At 32.2% G+C, this 18,735-nt stretch overlaps 4 protein-coding genes across 4 annotated transcripts; 3 read left to right on the top strand and 1 right to left on the bottom strand.

Moving 5' to 3' along the window:
* The first annotated feature begins 5,674 nt into the window (after nt 1–5,674).
* Nucleotides 5,675–7,307, top strand: LOC105632801 (hypothetical protein). Its single transcript, XM_089723839.1, has 2 exons — nt 5,675–6,033; nt 6,371–7,307. The coding sequence occupies exons 1-2, from the start codon at nt 5,808–5,810 to the stop codon at nt 7,159–7,161; spliced, it is 1,017 nt and encodes a 338-aa protein (XP_089579965.1). The 5' UTR covers nt 5,675–5,807; the 3' UTR covers nt 7,162–7,307.
* A 2,899-nt stretch (nt 7,308–10,206) lies between these two features.
* On the top strand, nt 10,207–11,803 carry LOC105632800 (hypothetical protein). Its single transcript, XM_012215247.4, has 2 exons — nt 10,207–10,644; nt 10,855–11,803. Exons 1-2 carry the CDS (start codon nt 10,416–10,418, stop codon nt 11,646–11,648), a joined length of 1,023 nt encoding a protein of 340 aa, XP_012070637.1. The 5' UTR covers nt 10,207–10,415; the 3' UTR covers nt 11,649–11,803.
* A 1,428-nt stretch (nt 11,804–13,231) lies between these two features.
* Nucleotides 13,232–16,853, bottom strand: THE1 (protein kinase family protein). Its single transcript, XM_012215246.4, has one exon. It carries the CDS (start codon nt 16,137–16,139, stop codon nt 13,605–13,607), a length of 2,535 nt encoding a protein of 844 aa, XP_012070636.1. The 5' UTR covers nt 16,140–16,853; the 3' UTR covers nt 13,232–13,604.
* Nucleotides 16,854–18,075: 1,222 nt separating this feature from the next.
* On the top strand, nt 18,076–18,534 carry LOC149494989 (uncharacterized). The gene is made up of 3 exons (XM_089724477.1): nt 18,076–18,207; nt 18,249–18,270; nt 18,362–18,534. The coding sequence occupies exons 1-3, from the start codon at nt 18,076–18,078 to the stop codon at nt 18,532–18,534; spliced, it is 327 nt and encodes a 108-aa protein (XP_089580603.1).
* The last annotated feature ends 201 nt before the right edge of the window (nt 18,535–18,735 follow it).

Raw genomic sequence — 18,735 nt, 5'->3', positions numbered from 1 at the left:
AGGGAACTGAAAGATTAATAAATGGGCTCAATCGCAGTACTAGGCCCAAACAGATGGACTAAAATAAGTAGTCTTACGGCAATTTCTAGGGCACACATAAAAGATTGATTATCAGGAGAATTGAGGATTCCGTCGGTTCGGTTCCAAACCGAAAACCGAAGTTCCATGCTTTCTTAAACTGAATTGATATTGAACTTAATTAATTGATCCAATTTAGATCAGTTAGGTTAGATTTTATTTAATTAATATTTTCTTTTAATAATCAAGAATATTAAATTAAAAACTGAATTAAATTGGTTTAATTTTTCAATTTTAACATAATTTTATTCATCCCTGGGCCGAGGTGGAACTACAATTTATAAATTACTATATTAGGGAAAAAAAAATTTTTTTCAAGGAAACAATTTATGTATATAATATATTTAAGCATTTGTGAAAGAAAAGTTATACTTTAAAAAATTTATTCCTCATCATATTCTACTCCTGCATCCCAAATGTTGGTTCGCTTGATCGAAATTACTAAATTGCAATTTTTTATCCAAATTAATATTCATTTTAATAACCCGAATATGATAGCTCAGTCGCAAAAAGTATTTATGGAGTTGATTGCTGTAACGTAAGATCATGGATATGATCTTCCACGACGCAAACATCCTCCGGACTAACTCTTTATCTCTAAGATCGAGCGAAAATTAGTTAAATTTGTGGACATTTAAAACAGATATGGGCCTAAATACTTCATGCAAGTATAAAAAAAAATATTCAATTCAATAGTCTTCTGAATCACAAGAGTAGTTTTAGTCAAAATTCGTTTGTTAACGAAAATTAATCTATCTATCTATAATATATATAAAAATACAAATGAGTGAGAACATTGAGTTTCCAAAACGCTCCTACTAAGTTTATGAATTGACAAAAATATTATTACAAATCTTATTCTAATTATGATATCAATTTATTATTTTTATTATATTAATATTATAAATTTAATCTCATTCTAATTAGGAATGTGTCCTATCATACTACTCTATATATATTTAGTTTTAATTACTTTTAGCTATCAAGAATTTGTTGTTTTTTACTATCATGAATTGTTACATCAAACTTTTGCTTATTCGAAATTATTGAGCTTGCAATTATGTCTTTTTCTTACGGTAGATATACCTTAACTCTCCCTCTATTTATAAATTAATAAAATAGTTTTTATTTATAGTTCTTATAATCTAAATTTATAGATTAGCTGTAATTGTTTAGTAATCGTGAATAATTACAAACTTACAAGTTTTTCCTCCTGAATAACATTATCATGAAATATCTTAAGGAGATGGACCCTCTAATTATGAAAATTTTAATTTTATTTATTGATTAAAATTATAGAACAATTTTAATTAGATTGATTACATTACTTTCCTTAATTGTATTATTTTTATTAATTAACAAATATTGTTTCATTATTTTTCTGTTGCTAAGAATGGACAAAGGGTTCTACAAGCGTGTCAGAAACGAATTTTATCCGTTTCTAAAGTTATAACATACATAAGTTTTTTCTTCCGCTGCTGATGGTCTACAAACGGGTTGGCGACAGAACATTTATTCATTGCTAAAGTTGTAACCAAAATTGAGAAGCTATTTTCAGTGGATAGCGCTCCTTTGGTGCAGTCTTTGGTATATTTTTAGAAACGGAATTATTTCGTTTCTAAAGTTATAACACATTGGTTTTTTTTCCGTTGCAAGATCTACAAACGGGTTAGCAACGGAATATTTATCCGTGCTAAAGTTTTAACCAAAATTCAAAAGCTATTTTCACTATATATCTCTTCTCTGCCGAATCCTTTGGTATACTTGCACTTCTTTTTCTCTTTTATTCCTCCCCTTTATTTTATGTTTTATTAATAAAATTTTAAATTTTATTTGGATTTTAAGATTAATATTTGTCAAGATCATATCTTTTATTTTTTATTTTTTAAATTTTCAAATATTTCAATGGAAGTAAGATAGCTATGGAAATTTTATATTCAAATTATAATATAATAAATCATAATTTTTTTACATGTCCAAATTATATATACATGTGCGAATAAGGGAAAACATTAGGTTCCTAAAACACCGCCGCAAACTTTTAATTTTATTAGTTGATTAAAGAATAATTTAGTCTTATTCCAATTAGAAAACTCTTAATTTTATTGGTATTTTATTAGTTGATTAATTAAAAATATCGTTAAAAATAATTTAGTCTTATTCTGATTAGCAAACTTTTGAAATTCCTATACATATAAAAATACTATGATTTAATATCTTAAATTTAAATATATTATAATATAAGATATTAAATTTATTAATCTCTTATTGGTGGCTCTTTTTATTAATATTATCAATTTAATCTCATTTTAATTAGAAATTTGACTTTAATCCTACTCTAATTATGATTTCAATTTATTATTTTTATTATATTAATATGATAAATTTGATCCCACTTTAATTAGAAATTTGTACTTTAGTACTATTCTAATTAGGATTTTGTCCTATCATACTAATTACTTTTGTCCTTTAATATTAATATATATACGTTTGGTTTTAATTACTTTTAAGTTTTGTCTATCAAGAATTTGTTAATCTTGACTATCACGAATTTGTTGCTTTTGACTATCAAGAATTATCATATTAAGCTTTGTTAATTTTAAAATTATTGAGTTTCAATCATGTCTTCTTCTTGTAGTAAGTATAATCTTAACTTTCTCTATTTATAAACTAATAAAATAATCTTTATTTATATTTATTAGTATGTTCTAGCAACTATATGAAGTTTAATCTAGTTCTAAATAGGAAATTATTAAAGATTTTAATTTTATTGGTTGAAAAATAAAGCTAATTTAATTATTAAAGATATACATTTCTTACTTAAATATAAATTTTATTGGATAAAATAATAAATTATAGTATATATTTTATAAGATATATATGGTAAGAATATAAGACTTTAAGAATTTTAATTTTATTGGTTAAAAAAATAAATATAATTTACTTTTGAATAAATAAATTTATTAGTTCGAAAAAAAGTAGGGAATAAATATTATTGACTTTAGTGAATGTAGTTTGTATTGGTTACCTGAAATTTGTATTCTCTTGACAATTAATACATGCAAAATGTTAATTAATATTAAATAATATTTAAAGTAATACAAAATGTAATAAACTAATTAAATATATAAGATTCCTAATAATAATATTAAATAAATCATATATATATATATATATATATGTTTTATTAATATTAAATCAAATATATATTAGAAACCGAAAAATTCTATCCAATCTTAATTAAGAATGAAAATCCTATTGTAAAAGTTTTGATTGAATCCAATATTAAATCAATTATATTTATAATTTTATTGTAAAAGGACTTGACTATTTTATATTAAAAATCTAAAATAATTAAATTTATAAATTATAAATTGAAATTCTTTTCTCTTTCTCACATTTCCTTTTGTTTACTTTGTTAATATTGTTAGCTACTTTTTTCGTTATCATTCTCTTAAATGGTATAATTATTTTATAGTTAATCTGCTAAGTAAATTTCTTAATTAATTTTCAATTAGTATAAATTTATTAATTTTTTAAAAAAATTTATTTAAATCATGATTGATTTGTAATATTTAGCTCTTTTTTTTTTTAGTTGTTGCATATTTTTAGTTTGAAATTTTATTATTCTTTGATTTTAATATTACATTTATTATTATGCTAATAAAGGGCAAATATTTAAATTATAACTCAATTGAAAATTTAATCTATCAAATAACTATATTTTCTTTGGCTACTATCAATAATTTTTTTGCTTTTATTATCAATAATTCATTGAAGACTCTCTACTATCAAGAGTTTCTTTAGTATTGTTATATCGAAAACTTCTCACTTTATTATTATTAATGGCTGAGGTACTAATTTTAAATTTTGAATTTTTTTTATTTTGATATACTATCACAAAAAAAATTTTGAATTTGATTACCAATAATTTATATATGAATTTATTTTTATATATGGTGAGATCTTGTATCAAATGGTTATTTATTTTCAACTTTATAACTATTTTATTTTGTCAAAAAATCTATTGTAATAAATTATTAAAATTGTTCATCAAATACTAGATATGTATGATAGTGTTTTTGTACCTATTTTTATACATGTAATAATTATAACTAAAATTATTAAAGTTTTATATTGTCTTTATAAAAATGAATAAAAATATATAAAAATAAAATATAAATAGTTATTCTAACTAGCATGTTCAACGAGTAACAACGTGCATCGCACGTTCTTGAACACTAGTCAAACTAAAAGATAAATTGAAATTTGAGGTCAAAAGCTCAATTATTTATTTTTTACAAACATAATTAATCATCTCTAAACTCAAATAAAAATAATTAGTATACTAAAATTGTAAAAATAATTATTTTTATTTATTTTTTATAAATAAAACTAATTAAGTATAAAATAAATTTCTAGCATATAAAATAGATATCAATATGCAATATTAAAATAAAATATCATTACTAGATAAGAAAAAAATATATAACAAATTTATAATTTTATTAAATAAATTGATGAAACGAGCTTAAATTCGGGGTTAGATTCTTTACAAAAATTATGTATTTCTACATATGCTCCACCGAAACAAATGAACCTGGCTGGTTATCAACCACAAGCTCAATAATGGAATATGAATTGCTCCTAAATGCTTGCGTACTTTTGTCAAGAGAAGTCATCTACCATCATCAACTTAAAAATATTTATTAACCTCCATTTTGATTTAATTAAACTGTTCCTCCTCACATTTTGGTCAGGTACCAATAACTCGATTTAATTGAACATCAAGCAAGAATCATATACGATATATTTTTTATTATCATTCAATTGTAAAGTTTTTTATTTTATTTTATTTTTAACGAGTTTCTTGTATCTTTTAGGTATGATATTAATCTCGTTTTGAAGTTTGTGGTTATTCCTTTCTAAGGTTGTATTCGACAACAACTTTTTAGGTAGTTTTTACTCAAAACGTTAAATGCGAGCATTCAGTAACATAGCATCTGAATTAGTTTTTAGAAGTTAATTAATATGGCATTTTTTTTTATAAACCACCGGTGTCCGGACCCTATTACCAAGAAACGCCTAATTCGGCTCGTGGCTTAATTACAGTTAAAGCTCTTCGCCCCTGGCTGCAAGTGTGTTTAATGGGGTAGAACTCGAGAATTCTTTTTACATGTCCAGCCTGTATTGCCAACTGAACCACAACCTATAAGTAATTAAGGTGGCATTTTATTAAAGGTTAACATCCAGCTTTTAGCATTTTGTGAAAATCTATTCAAATAATTAATCGTTGCTAAAACAACTAATAGTGACCAAAACAACTAATTTTGTGAAAGTAGTTCTAAATGTTTTCCTAATTATCAAACCCCTTTATCTGTTGAACTCCACTGTACCTTATGATTTAATCCACTCCATTCAATTGCAAAGTTAATTCTTACTAATGTTCTCAAGTTACCAATTTGGGTAGCAAATTTGCTTTTTCAAGCATCAGTAATCACCTTATGACTTCCCTTGTATATAAAGCAATGGCTTCTGCAAACAAAATGCCAACTATTCCCATGTTCATACTTCAAATACGAGCTAAAGCTTAGATTAAGTAACAAGCTTTAATTTAAAACAAATAAACAAAGAAATTCAAAATCCTATATATAGCACAAGAAGAAGAAGACTTCTCCCATCAAAAAATTAGTCTTTCTTCTATCAGTATCAGTAAAGAGGGAGTCAAAATGAAGGTCTTAAGCAGCAGTTTCGTATTTGTTATTTTGGTAGCTCTGGTTACGGGTTTTATTCCAGCAAATGCAGAATCTGTTCACTGCAACAACCCATTAAGCCGATGCAATGGGAAGTACGTAGAATGCCCTTATGAATGCCCAAGCACTTACCCAAAGGACCCCAAATCTAAAGTTTGTTATGTCAACTGTGATCACCCACAGTGCAAGGCTTCTTGCAAGAGTAAGATTAACTAATTTCTACTATTCATTTCTTTCATTTCTATCTCAAACTAGAGGATAATACCTAAAGTTCAGGATATATATATATATATATATATGAAACCATTATACAACTAAACCAGTAAATATAATAAATGCTTGGTACAGTTAATGGCGAAGACACATTTGCAGGTTGAACCCCATTACCTGCTATATTTTTTCTGTCAACCTTAACCATTTTTCCCCATTAGTTTTAATGTTAAAAGGTTTGCCCCCTTAATTGAAGTTCTTAGCTTTGCCCCCCTGTGTATAGTGACTAACTATTCATTGTCAAACATGTGTTAATTTGATATTTTCAGCGCGCAAAGCAAGTTGTGACACTTCAGGATCAGCCTGTTATGATCCCCGATTCATCGGTGGTGATGGTGTTGTTTTCTACTTCCATGGAAAGAGCAACGAGCATTTCAGTTTAGTATCAGATTCAAATCTTCAAATCAATGGACGTTTCACTGGCCACAGACCAGAAGGCAGAACCAGAGACTTCACTTGGATTCAGGCCTTGGGAATTCTTTTCAACTCTAACTCATTTTCTCTCGAAGCAACAAAGTCAGCAACTTGGGATAGTGAAGTTGACCATTTGAAGTTAAGTTACAATGGTCAAAACTTAGCCATACCTGAAGAACCACTTTCCATTTGGTACTCACCAGAAAAAGATGTCAAAGTAGAAAGAGTATCAAGAAAAAACAGTGTTATAGTCAATATAAAAGATACTGTAGAGATTTTGGTCAATGTAGTTCCTGTTACTAAAGAAGATGACAGAGTCCATAAATATCAAGTACCTGAAGACGACTGCTTTGTCCATTTAGAGGTCCAATTTAGGTTCTTTAACTTGTCAACTAAAGTTGATGGAGTTTTGGGTAGGACTTACAGGCCTGATTTTGAAAATCCTGCAAAGCGTGGTGTTGCAATGCCAGTTTTAGGAGATGAAAACAAGTACAGAACTAAATCACTTCTTTCTGCAGATTGTGAATCTTGCATTTTCTCTCTTCAGGATGGATTAAACAAAGAGATTTCATCGGTTACAGATTATGGCACCTTAGATTGCACCCATGGAGGTTCTGCAGGATATGGAATTGTTTGCAGGAAGTAAGGTTATGGAAATTGTGCATGGCTTGCCATTTAAACAATAATGGAAGCTTTGGCTACTTGTTAAATAAGGAAATGGTGTGGCTGCAAGTTTTGGTTACTGTGAAATTACCTTGTTGGAAATGAAAAAGGTGTTTGTGTTTTTTTATATTCTGCAACTTTGTGTTGTTTTGAAGTTGATTTGGTGTATTTTCAATTTCTATTGGAAAATAATATTCAAATTCAAGATTATTTTGTCTAAATCTGTAAGTAGATTCACTTCATGCTATATTATTATTGACCAGGATTTTAACTCTCTTCTAAGTACGCACATATTAGGATCTGTAGACATGCAGCAAAAGAAAAAAAAGGAGTGTTTGAGTTTGTCTACCAGAAATATTTAGTTAGCCTGGTCATTCACCAAACCAATTTAATAAAAAACATTTGGTATAAATGAGGATATCACTATAAAAGAGGGTAAATTAGTAATAAAGAAATAATTTTTTTAGTATGTAAGCGCATTGATATACCAAGAGTTGCATTTTTAGTTATTAAAAAACGGTAAAATTATAATTAAGAATTATTTACAATTATGTCATATTAGCTTAATATTATTAAGGTCTTTAACTGAACCAGTTTACTGGGTTTATCGAAATACACAAAATTCCAAATAAAATGTACGAAAAATTTGAAAATCAAATAAATTTAATTACATAAACTTACAAATTTTTTGTTTTAGATATGGCTGCTAATGCTATTTAGAAATGGAATAAAGTTCAATTTGATCGTTGAACTTAAGAGCAATATTAGTTTATTCGAAAATCAACTTTTTATACAATTAACATTTTCTACTAGATTTTTTTTTTTAATTCATATTGGTCCCATTAAATTCGATTTATAATTTTTTTTAATTGCAAAAAAGTTATTAGACTAAGGTTATACATTTATTAGCCGCTAAACCATTTAAATCAATCTTGAACTTTATGTCTTCCGATAAGCGCACCTTCAATCAAATTTAACCCTTTAGACTTTTAATTTTCACTTTTTTTTCATGATTACACCTTAATTTGAAATTGGTCAAAATTAATGAATAAAATACACTAAATCTCTATTCCACAGTTCATACTTAAGTCAGCTTAACCCAAGAAATGTGCTATTACTTTTTTTTATATTCACTGTGAGGCCTAATGAGCCGAAATAATACTGCGGATTACATAACATAAGGTAGTCCTCTCTTTAACAGGTGAAAACTATTGTGGTGAAGAGTACTCGAACTCGAGACCTCACTCATTACATAAATGAAAAGACTAATCAAATCACATATGATTGATCGAAATGTACCGTTACTTTATTTTTTACATTGAACCCGCTAGTGTGTGTCACTTAACATTTAGAGAAGAGATGTAGGTACCAACTAGTAGGCTTGGCCAAATTACGGTTCCGGGAACCGGAACCGCCGGTTCGAACCGGCCCGGAACCGTAACCGGAACCGGTGAGAATCGGAACCGGGACGAACCGGAACCGGAACCGAAATATTTCGGTTCGGTTCCAGTTCCTGAAAATGAGGAACCAGAACCGGCGGTTCCAGAGAACCGGTCGGAACAGGATTGGAACCGCCGATTTTCCGGCCGGTTAGAACCGCAGGTTCGAACCGGTTCGAACCGGCGGTTCTAGACGTTGTAACTGTGAGATTTTATTTTATTTTTTTTTTTTTGAAATTAAATGAGAAATGAGTGATTGTGTGGGATAGAAATAATGAGATTCTCCATCTTTTGAGGGAAATGTTCCCTTATTAGCCGTCAATTTATAAAGCAAACTTTTGCTTTTTTTTTTTTTTCTTTCTTTTGGAATAAAATTAAAATTAGTTAGAAATAAAAATATTTATATGTAACTGTCAGATTTTGATTTTTTTTTTTTTTTTGAAAATTTGTTGTGAAATCTCTTAATTACCCCTCCCAACAGCCATAAACGGCTATATAACAGCTAGTTTTAAGGGTATTTTGGAAAAAAAGAATTTTTGGATTTATTATAAATTTTTTTAACCCGTCTTCAAAAATTTAAAATTTTTTTTAGTCTATTTTTTAATTTTTTATGTTCAAATAATTTTTTTTACACCGGTCTCCAAGATTTAAAATTTTTTAGGTGTATTTTTTAATTTTTTATGTTCAAAAAAATTTTTTTTTAAACCGGTTTTCAAATTTTAAAATGTTAAAATTATGCGATTCGCCGGAAAACCGATCGGAACCGTCGGTTTTATAATCGGATCGGAACCAGAACCGGAACCGGAACCGGAACCGGAACAGGACCTTTTCGGTTCGGTTCCGGTTCCAAAAAATCTGGAACCGGAACCGTGGCCAAGCCTACCAACTAGACAATGCGTCAGGCTACAATAATGCCTCATGTCTATAGATTCATAATTGCTTGTAATTTTTATAATCTGATGACGACTTGAAATTCCCAAAACTGGAGAAAGCTAAATGAACTGAAATTTAATGCTTAAATTCATGTGGGGAACATACGTAGAGGACAAGAAGCAACAAGGAAATTGTACTTGCTGAGAAATTTACGGGCAAAAAACGGTGTTATTTTCACCACATGGGGCTAAGCGTGCAATCTGGCTCTTTATTCGCTGTATGTATTTTGCACAGACACTGCACTGAACCCCTTAATTAGGCCTCTTTCAGCCACGCCTACAGATGTACATAGAATGGCAGATAGAGTTATTACCCCAATTTAAAATCATAGTTACAGGCCCCAAAGCATTCCATCTAAGATTTCTGAATTATAATACTAAATCTAGTTAGAGTTTTGATTCTTAGAAAGCTAAATGGACTGAAACAATATTTTGGGCTACATAGCACGAGTAGTCTACCCTTATGGTGAGAGGATTCAAACTTAAAATCTTTCATTCTCATCAACGGATCACACCCAATTGACAGATGATTTTAGTGGAAGGAAGAAAAATTTCCCCCATTATAGTCAATTTTAATTCAAATGTACCAAAAATATATAAAGAAACCATTGGTGTTTGTTTTTAAAATATCCAAAGAAAAATAAAAATATAACGCCTTAAAATTCTCCTCTTTTGTTTTTTGGTATAAGGATTCCTCGTGAAGTTTGACATTATAATGGTTTTGAAACTGAAACTTAGATTCCCTTATTGGGAATGGAAGAAGAATTAAGAAATTCCACTTGCAGAAGTCTACTACATCTATAAAACAGAACAAGTCTTAAGAGGCAAATGCAAAGTATAGTTAGGCTATTGAAAAGACAAAAGCTATGGTAGTCTCTAGCAGCAACAGGTTATTGATCATTCTGCTGCTTTTTGTATCTGCTGCATCAGAAATATATGCAGCAACTGATACTATAGCCTGCAGCCGTAAGGGTCCTTGTTTTCTCAAGAAGAGAAGCTGCCCAGCTGAATGTCCAAATCTCTATCCAACCAACCCATACTCAAAAGTTTGCTACTTGAACTGTCAATCACCAATATGCACGCCTGAATGCAGAAGTAAGACTATTATATTGGATTTCTCTGCAAAAAGAATATTATATTGGATTTCTCTGCAAACTGTACTTTCTTCTTTTAATATGATATAGTAAATCTGTTACTGTATGGGGTTGGAACTTCGCAACCTCACAGTTTTGGACACGATTCCGTTGCTGCTACGCCAAAGATCTGATTTAGTTTTACTTACCTGATTTTGTTTTGTGATTACAGATAGAAAACCAAATTGCAATGCACCAGGAGCAGCTTGCTTGGACCCACGTTTTATCGGTGGAGACAGCATTGTGTTTTACTTCCATGGCAAAAGCAATGAGCATTTCAGCTTAGTTTCCGATACAAACCTACAAATCAATGCACGTTTCATTGGTCTCCGGCCAGAAGGCAGAACTAGAGACTACACTTGGATTCAAGCACTAGGAATCCTCTTTGATTCTCATACTTTCTCTATTGAGACTACTAAAGCAGAAAAATGGGATGATGAAGTTGATCATTTAAAGTTTTTACATAATGGGAGAGATTTAATCATACCACAAGGTCATTTATCAACATGGCAATCAGAAGAAAGTAACATTAGAGTGGAAAGAACATCATTAAAGAATAGTGTATTAATCACTGTACCAGAAGTCACGGAGATATCAGTCAATGTCGTGCCTGTAACTAAAGAAGATGACAGAATTCATAACTACCAGATACCTTCTGATGACTGTTTTGCTCATTTAGAGGTGCAGTTTAAGTTTTATAAGTTGTCGTCGAAAGTTGAAGGAGTTCTTGGAAGGACTTATCAGCCTGATTTCAAGAACCCGGCAAAATCAGGAGTAGCAATGCCTGTTGTTGGAGGTGAAGATAAGTATAGGACAAGTTCTTTGCTTTCTGCTGAATGTGGTTCTTGTTTTTTCTCTGCAGTTCAAGTTTCAGACAAAGAGGATCATGCTGTGGTGATGGATTATGGTATGCTTGATTGCACTAGTCGTTCAGAAAATGGATATGGAATATTTTGCAGGAAATAAGAATGTGAATTTTCCATTTTCCCAGAATATTTTGGAAGATTGTTTTCTGCTCTCATTTTCGCAGAATAACTTAAGTTTTTCCAGGATCTGTTTTTGCCTTTAATTTTTGTGTTTGAAGTTATGCATTTTAGTTAAGAAAATTGGTTTTTTCCTCTTGTTTCTTTATTTTTCTGCACGAATCAGAAGGCCAATAAGGACAAAATAATTTGTACATCTGTTACAAAGTTATCTGTGGAGAAAAGATAATTTTAATAAAATACTAATCTGGAGTTAATAAAAGGGCACTGGAAAAAAGAAAAAAAGAAAAGACCTTGAAGTTTCTATATGTTTGATCACTCTGATACGAAGATCTAGTTTAAAAATTAGTCATAGCCATGTGATACAGCAATACAGATAAACATAAGCTTTAAACAGTTGCTATTCAACACAAAAACTTATTAATAAATTTCATTGCCAACCACTCATATGATGGTGGAAATCATTTTTCTAAGCTTAGTTGCCATGAATTTTAGAAAATTTTTTAAACTTATTTCTTACTTTTATGTTTTTCACTAAAAAACAACTAAACATTCACTAATATTATTTTATCTGGTTGTTGATCGAGTCAAACCAGTTGAACCAATCAACAAACTGATTCAATGACCGGTTTAGTTTTGAAAACACTGAAATATAGTCAGGATAGCAAAAAGGAATGCTGATATACTACTACCGATCAAGATTGGGGGCAGCAGCTCTGTTCTTCCAGGTAGAATGAACACCTACGGAGTTCACATCATTTATAGAAAATTGGATTGATTGCAAGGATTACAAGATTTATTCCAAAAACACCACAAATCCAGAAGCAGAAAAGACAAAGTACAGAAGTACATTACTTCTGTCTCTAACTGTGGCTCTCTACAGACAGAATTGGACCAGAAGTACACATTATCGACAGAGATAAGGCAGTCGAAACTTAAATTATTCAACTTCGGTAGTTGAGAATTGTGGGACTCTCTACTTCTACAATCACACTTATATTTCAGTTCTTTATATTTGTAATTACTAAACTATTTTTCACCGTCTTTCTTGAATGTTTTCACTGTCACTAGAGACATTGCATGAATATAGAATAGCATTCTTCTGCTAGATATGAATGGTGAATCATGTAAAGAAAAGAAATTCTGAATGGTGAATCATGTAAAGAAAAGAAATTCAAAAAGCTTAAGGTGCTCCCTTATGGCAATGGCTTCATCAGTTTATTGCTTATAAACATGAGAATAGCAATAAAATGCTTCAATTTGGACATTTTGTGTAAAATAAATTATTTGTAGAATATACTAAAAGAATTTCCGCCTCATTTTCCAAAGAAAATTCAAAGACAGAACAACTAGTTCAATGTACAATTTAGGGAATGAAATTCCACAAACTATGTTATATAGCTGGAGTGAGCTTCACAAGTGACTAAACTAGCATTGCAACACCCTAGAAATAGAAGCAGGAGCCAGCTACTGTAATTCTAAAAGTTACTAGTAGACAAGGTTACTTCCTGTTGTGAAACTCACTCGTAGGTCAAAAATGGATGCCAAGAACACAAGACACTCCAATAAGCTATGCCTTATTTCTATTTTCATTCAGTGAAAAAAAGATCATAAGCCCAGTACATTGAATACCTGGTAACCGTGTAAAAAATGACGTGGGCAGCTGAGACCCAGATGAATGTAAAATAAAGACAATCGAAGAATCATATGGTGCCTTACATGCAACTTCTGATAGAGAAATTAACCTCCATCATTGAACTATATTACAAATTAAATATACTGTGGAGGAAAATGTGAAAATAAAAGAACAGAATAATGTAACGAGAAATAACCTTAATTCATTCCCTTGGCATTTTTCTAAGAGCTCTCTACACCAGGACCAGATGGTCATAAGTCAATAGAATTTCTGTTGACCGAAAATGGTTGAATTCTTTACTTTCTATCTTCCACGAGGATTTACTAGTTGTGAAAATACAGCACTTGTAGCAGCATCTTCAGCATCATCATCTGTTCCAGAGTTCCCTCCATCAATTATGCTTACACTGTTATCAAATGGTTCAAGTGGTGTTAATGGAATCCCTGGAATGTGGTTTGTGCTGTTATCTTCAGGTTCCAAAAGCGCAGATGAGGTCTCCTCAAGCTGCAGAGCATATTCAAGATTCCACAAGACATCCCCCATTGATGGCCTATCAACTCCATGCTCAGCCAAGCATTTCTCAGCTGTCTCCCCAAACTTTTTCAGGGAAGCTGGATTCACCTTTCCCACCAAATTGGAGTCCATGATTTGGTCCAACATACCCTTCTTTTGCCAAGTCATTGCCCACTCTGCTATATTAACTTGCTCCCTTGGAAGAACAGGATTCAAAGCTGGTCTAGTACAGAGAACTTCCATTAGAACTACCCCAAATGAATATACATCTGATTTCTCTGTTAGCTGTTGCCTTCGGAAGTATTCAGGATCAAGGTAACCAAAGCTACCCTTAACAGCAGTACTCACATGGGTCTGATCAAGAGCTGGGCCAGTTTTTGAGAGGCCAAAATCCGCAACTTTGGCTACAAAATTCTCATCCAAAAGAATGTTCGTTGTCTTGACATCTCGATGAATAATGCTCTGAGCAGCACCCGTGTGAAGATAATGGAGGCCCCTAGCAGCACCAATACATATTTCAAGCCGTTGCTTCCATGATAATGGTGGTAGATCTGTTCCATACAGATGGCTCCTTAGAGGTCCATTAGCCATATATTCATAAACAAGAATCATTTCTGATCGTTCATCACAATAACCAATAAGAGAGACAAGGTGGCGATGACGAAGCTTCGATAGCATTTCAATCTCAGTTCGGAATTCAGCAAGACCTTGTTCTGATCTGGGGTTTCCTCTTTTTACAGCTACTTTGGTCCCATCTTCAAGGGTTCCCTTGTAGACCCTTCCAAAGCCACCAACCCCAAGAAGGAGGTTCTCATCAAACTTGTTGGTTGCATCAAGAATTTCTTGGAATGTGAAAAATCTACCAAGATTGGAGGAAGCCAATGAGATGCAGCTGGCTGTTCCACTCTTTTGAGAAGTTGTGGACATTTTTGTCATGGTTTGAGAATTTCCATATAAAGGCAAAGGCAACCAGGGGTGGCCTTGGTGAGTTGTCTTCGACTTGCGCGTCACCAAGAAACAGCAGCAGAACCCAATTAAAGCAAATGCTGCTACAGCTCCAACAACTGAACCGATAATAATCGCTGCCTTGTTTTTCTTTGAGGGTGATTCAGGAAGAAGGCTCTCAACAGAAGAAAGCCCATCCAAGCTTTTAGCTTCATTGTTAATCTTTATAATTTCCAACCCATTCATAGTTGCATTCGGGAAGTCTGATTGCACATCTGGGCCAACACTGACAGTCAAAGTATCTGATTCCAGAGACGAGTTAGAGATAAAGTCTCTATAATAGGGTACACTTAGATCATTGGTAAAAGATGAGAGGTCAAAACTCTCAAGGGCACTATCATCATTTATGTAGAGATTGAACACAAGATTGTTTAGAGCTTTGCTAACAATATCACAGAAATGCACCCGAACAAAATAAGAGAAGTTCGGATTGACAGAAAATTCCCAAGTTATGTTGAAGTTCATGTTGGGAACATTTGCATTTCCCATGGCTTCAGCAGTGGCATAAACCACATTTGGTGCCGTTTCAGGTGTGACAGAAGCTGGATACTTTATGGATGCAGGGCTAGCTGAAACATTCACAGCAGAGCCGTTCACATGGAGATATTTGGCATCATTCTCCCAAATTCTTCCAAGTGTATCATTTTGCGCTGTGACCAAAGGACCCCCCATGTTTAACCGATAAACAGTTTCAAAAGCAAGTCCAGAAAGACCACCAAAAGGACCACGTGGATTCACGGTAAATGCTTGATCAGGGAAGATTCCATCAGGGATAGAAACAACTTCAATTGCATTAACAAAAGTGACGGAATTGTTTGAAGGAATGAAGTAAAGAGTCAATGTATCAGATGTCACATTGACTGCATACTCCTTGAACATATAAGAACCTTTATAGTTCTTGAACGTGAAATTATTCAGGAGCACAAAATCATCCGTGACTACAGTAATTGAAGCAGATGTCAAGTTTTGATCTGAGTTTGGAACAGGGTAAAAATAGAGGCGGATCCAATGCCTGCCTTCTTGCTTAATTTCAAATTTATAAGAAGCTATGCTAGAGAAGACTCGAGCAGATTGATATAGAGGAGATGGGAAACTAGAATTGGCTACAGCAGGAACAGAATTTACACTTTTTAATGAGAGGGAAGAATGTCCTAAATCAGGAACAAAAGTTCTACCTTGAAAGATAACATCTTTGGAAGAACCACAAGCAATTAAGTAGTTATCAGAAGGAGTAAATGCAGCAAATGAATAACCAATAAGCTCAAATAGTAGAAGAGCAACAACTATGGGTAACCAACTAAACAGTTTCATCTTCAACATTTCCCAAATCCCCCAAACTCCCTATGTGGCACTGCCTACCTACTAAATGACTAAATCCCAAAACAACCAGAATCCCAGAAAAGTTAATGGAACTCCAAATTTGTACCAAAAAGACCTCAAAAGGGGAAAAAACAAATGGTAGAAAACCAGTTCCCCAATCACTCACACCCAAAAACCTATATCCTCATAAACCGCAGATCTATAAAAAAAAATTTCCAACCAATCGTATATCTGCATAAAACCCAATGCAAGCTAAACTACAGCAATCTGAAAAAATGCAAAAGAATACAAAGACACAAGCTTTGCTGAAAATATACCCTTACCTCAACAAGAAAGAGAGAATGGACAGAACCTGGTAAGGAAGTGTTAATTGGGTTCGAGTCAAAGATCAAAACCCAGTTGACATTGAATGAGTGCAGCCATGAAAGCACATCAAGTTTAGAGCTTTTTTAGTGGAGAACAATAGCTATAACAACCCTTTCCAGGCTGGTGATTAGGCTGTCATTTAACAGTGAAAAAACAAACAGACCCCACGAGAAGAAGAAAAAGGGTATGAAACTTCTTCCATCATTCAAACTCCCACTAATAAACAAAAGAAAAAATGGAAAAAAAAACCCAGCTGTTATTTTAAAGATAATTGTGGACTTATTTGTTTATGGGTTTGATTTTGATATTGACACTTAATATCTCGAATGAAGATATTAGAATTTTGTATAACGGAAAACACCACCAACATGAATGTCATTATTGAGCTTTAATTTATTTTTACTTGATTATTTTTTTTTTAAGACTCTCATCGATCCATTTGCTGATTTTTCTTGTTTTTTTTTAAATTATTTATTGGAAGTGAAAATATGGAGTATAAAGCTTAGAAAGGAAATGGTTGCTGGGCTGGGACCAGCGATCTGTGGGACCCGCTTTTACGCGGCTTTGAGATTGTGAGGAGACATCTTTAACGGCGTTAAGTAACAGTTGTTCTCATCGGCGTTGGGACCGTTTGGTGCAAATAATATGATGCGTGTCCTGTACTGACGGTGGCTCGACGGCGACCATGTCTTGTTTTTTCATGAAGGTAAAATCTCTCAACCGATCCTTGACGGAAGGCTTAATAGAATTTTTTACCTAAGACGGGAGTAAATGGAATAAAATTGACTATTTGTAGTAAAGTCATGCAAACACAATTTTTTTTTCACACTATATTCCTCGAACTACAAATGTAGGAAATTAATAAATAATCTTAATTTTAGTACAAAATAATTATAATTGACTAGTAAATGAAATAAGGATTAAGTGAAAAAAAAAAAAAGTTGAATTGACTAATACCAATTAAGTTGAAATAAAATTGACTAATGAGTGATAACATCCTGGAAACATACTTTTTCCATAGTGTATTAGTCCAAATACAAATGCGGTTAAAGGTAATTGTACAAGAATCTTTTTAAGGTAATTATATACGAATTGAGGAAATAAATAAATAATTTTAATTTTAATTTGAATTGAAAAAAGATGTACTATCTCCCAATGTTATTAAACTCGGCCTGGATATTGACCCGACCAAAGGAGTGGGTGGATGGTTCATTGGTTTAACCGACAGATCAATGGTTCAATTAGCGGGTAAAAAAAAAAAACAAAAACAATATATATATATATATAGAGGGTAATTGTTGGTTCATTTGAAATTTAAAGATATTTCCTGGGATTCATTCTTTGGGACTGCTTGTTGGTTCATTTGGAAGTGTCGGAATAATGTGGCTTTTAAAGATCAGTCCATCTCAGCTCATGTTATTCTCTAGCAAGCTTACCAATTTGTTAAACAATATTTGGAGGATATTGATAGAGCATCAATTCAGAATGACCTTTTGTTTCCTTGGTTGAGAGTTGGATCAGATGGTTGTCGCCAGAAGCTGGCTACTTCAAACTGAATATTGATGGATCGATGCCAGATGCTGCTGGTCTGGGTTTTAGTGGTGGTCTCATTCGGGATTCTTTGGGAGATTGGCAGAATGGTTTCGTTGTAAACATTGGGAGGACTCAGATTTGGGAGCTGAGTTATGGGCTATGTATCATGGTATTCAGCTTGCTATTAGACATTCATTTCTCCATATCCAGATTAAGAGTGATAGCATTGAAGGTATCCAGCTGTGCAAAGGAATAAGGGATCCTCCAGTGCACTTACGTACACTGGTTCACAAGTTGAAAATGCTCTTCGTTCATACCTGCAGATGAGGGCTGGTACATCTCTAGAGAAGACAATGCCTCAGCTGACTACCTTGCCAAGAGTGCAGCTACTGTTTCTCAAGGCTTGCAGGGGATCCATAATCCGCTAGCATGCATTATTCCCTTTCTTTCCCAGGATGCTGCTGGTGTGGGGCACGCTAGAGTAGTGTTTAGCTAGTCTTTTTTTTCATCTCTTTATGTTCCAAAAAAAAAAAAAAAAAAAAGATAAAATTAAAAGTACTTAATGGAGATACAAAAAAATACTCCCTGTTCGGTTAAAATGAAATCGTTTTCCCATTGTCTCTAACACTTTAAAAGCCAAGTGGTAATTATCTTTTTCAATATTTACCCTTAATTTTTGGTGTCTCCACTAAATAAA

This window comes from Jatropha curcas, chromosome 7 (genome assembly GCF_041381405.1).
Source record: "Jatropha curcas cultivar XTBG-Jc1 chromosome 7, XTBG_Jcur_1.0, whole genome shotgun sequence".
NCBI lineage: Eukaryota > Viridiplantae > Streptophyta > Magnoliopsida > Malpighiales > Euphorbiaceae > Jatropha > Jatropha curcas.
The sequence above is the reverse complement of the archived record's forward strand: the minus strand, read 5'-3'. Positions and strand labels throughout refer to the sequence as shown.

What these genes read in the sequence shown, in the direction of transcription:
- LOC105632801 (XM_089723839.1), top strand. Translation starts at nt 5,808, where the DNA reads ATGAAGGTCTTAAGCAGCAGTTTCGTATTTGTTATTTTGGTAGCTCTG. An exon ending in GTGCAAGGCTTCTTGCAAGA is followed by an intron (nt 6,034 to 6,370) that starts GTAAGATTAACT and finishes TGATATTTTCAG; the next exon opens with CGCGCAAAGCAAGTTGTGAC.
- LOC105632800 (XM_012215247.4), top strand. Translation starts at nt 10,416, where the DNA reads ATGGTAGTCTCTAGCAGCAACAGGTTATTGATCATTCTGCTGCTTTTT. An exon ending in ATGCACGCCTGAATGCAGAA is followed by an intron (nt 10,645 to 10,854) that starts GTAAGACTATTA and finishes TTGTGATTACAG; the next exon opens with ATAGAAAACCAAATTGCAAT.
- THE1 (XM_012215246.4), bottom strand. Translation starts at nt 16,139, where the DNA reads ATGTTGAAGATGAAACTGTTTAGTTGGTTACCCATAGTTGTTGCTCTT.
- LOC149494989 (XM_089724477.1), top strand. Translation starts at nt 18,076, where the DNA reads ATGCCAGATGCTGCTGGTCTGGGTTTTAGTGGTGGTCTCATTCGGGAT. An exon ending in GTTATGGGCTATGTATCATG is followed by an intron (nt 18,208 to 18,248) that starts GTATTCAGCTTG and finishes CTCCATATCCAG; the next exon opens with ATTAAGAGTGATAGCATTGA. An exon ending in TAAGAGTGATAGCATTGAAG is followed by an intron (nt 18,271 to 18,361) that starts GTATCCAGCTGT and finishes TCATACCTGCAG; the next exon opens with ATGAGGGCTGGTACATCTCT.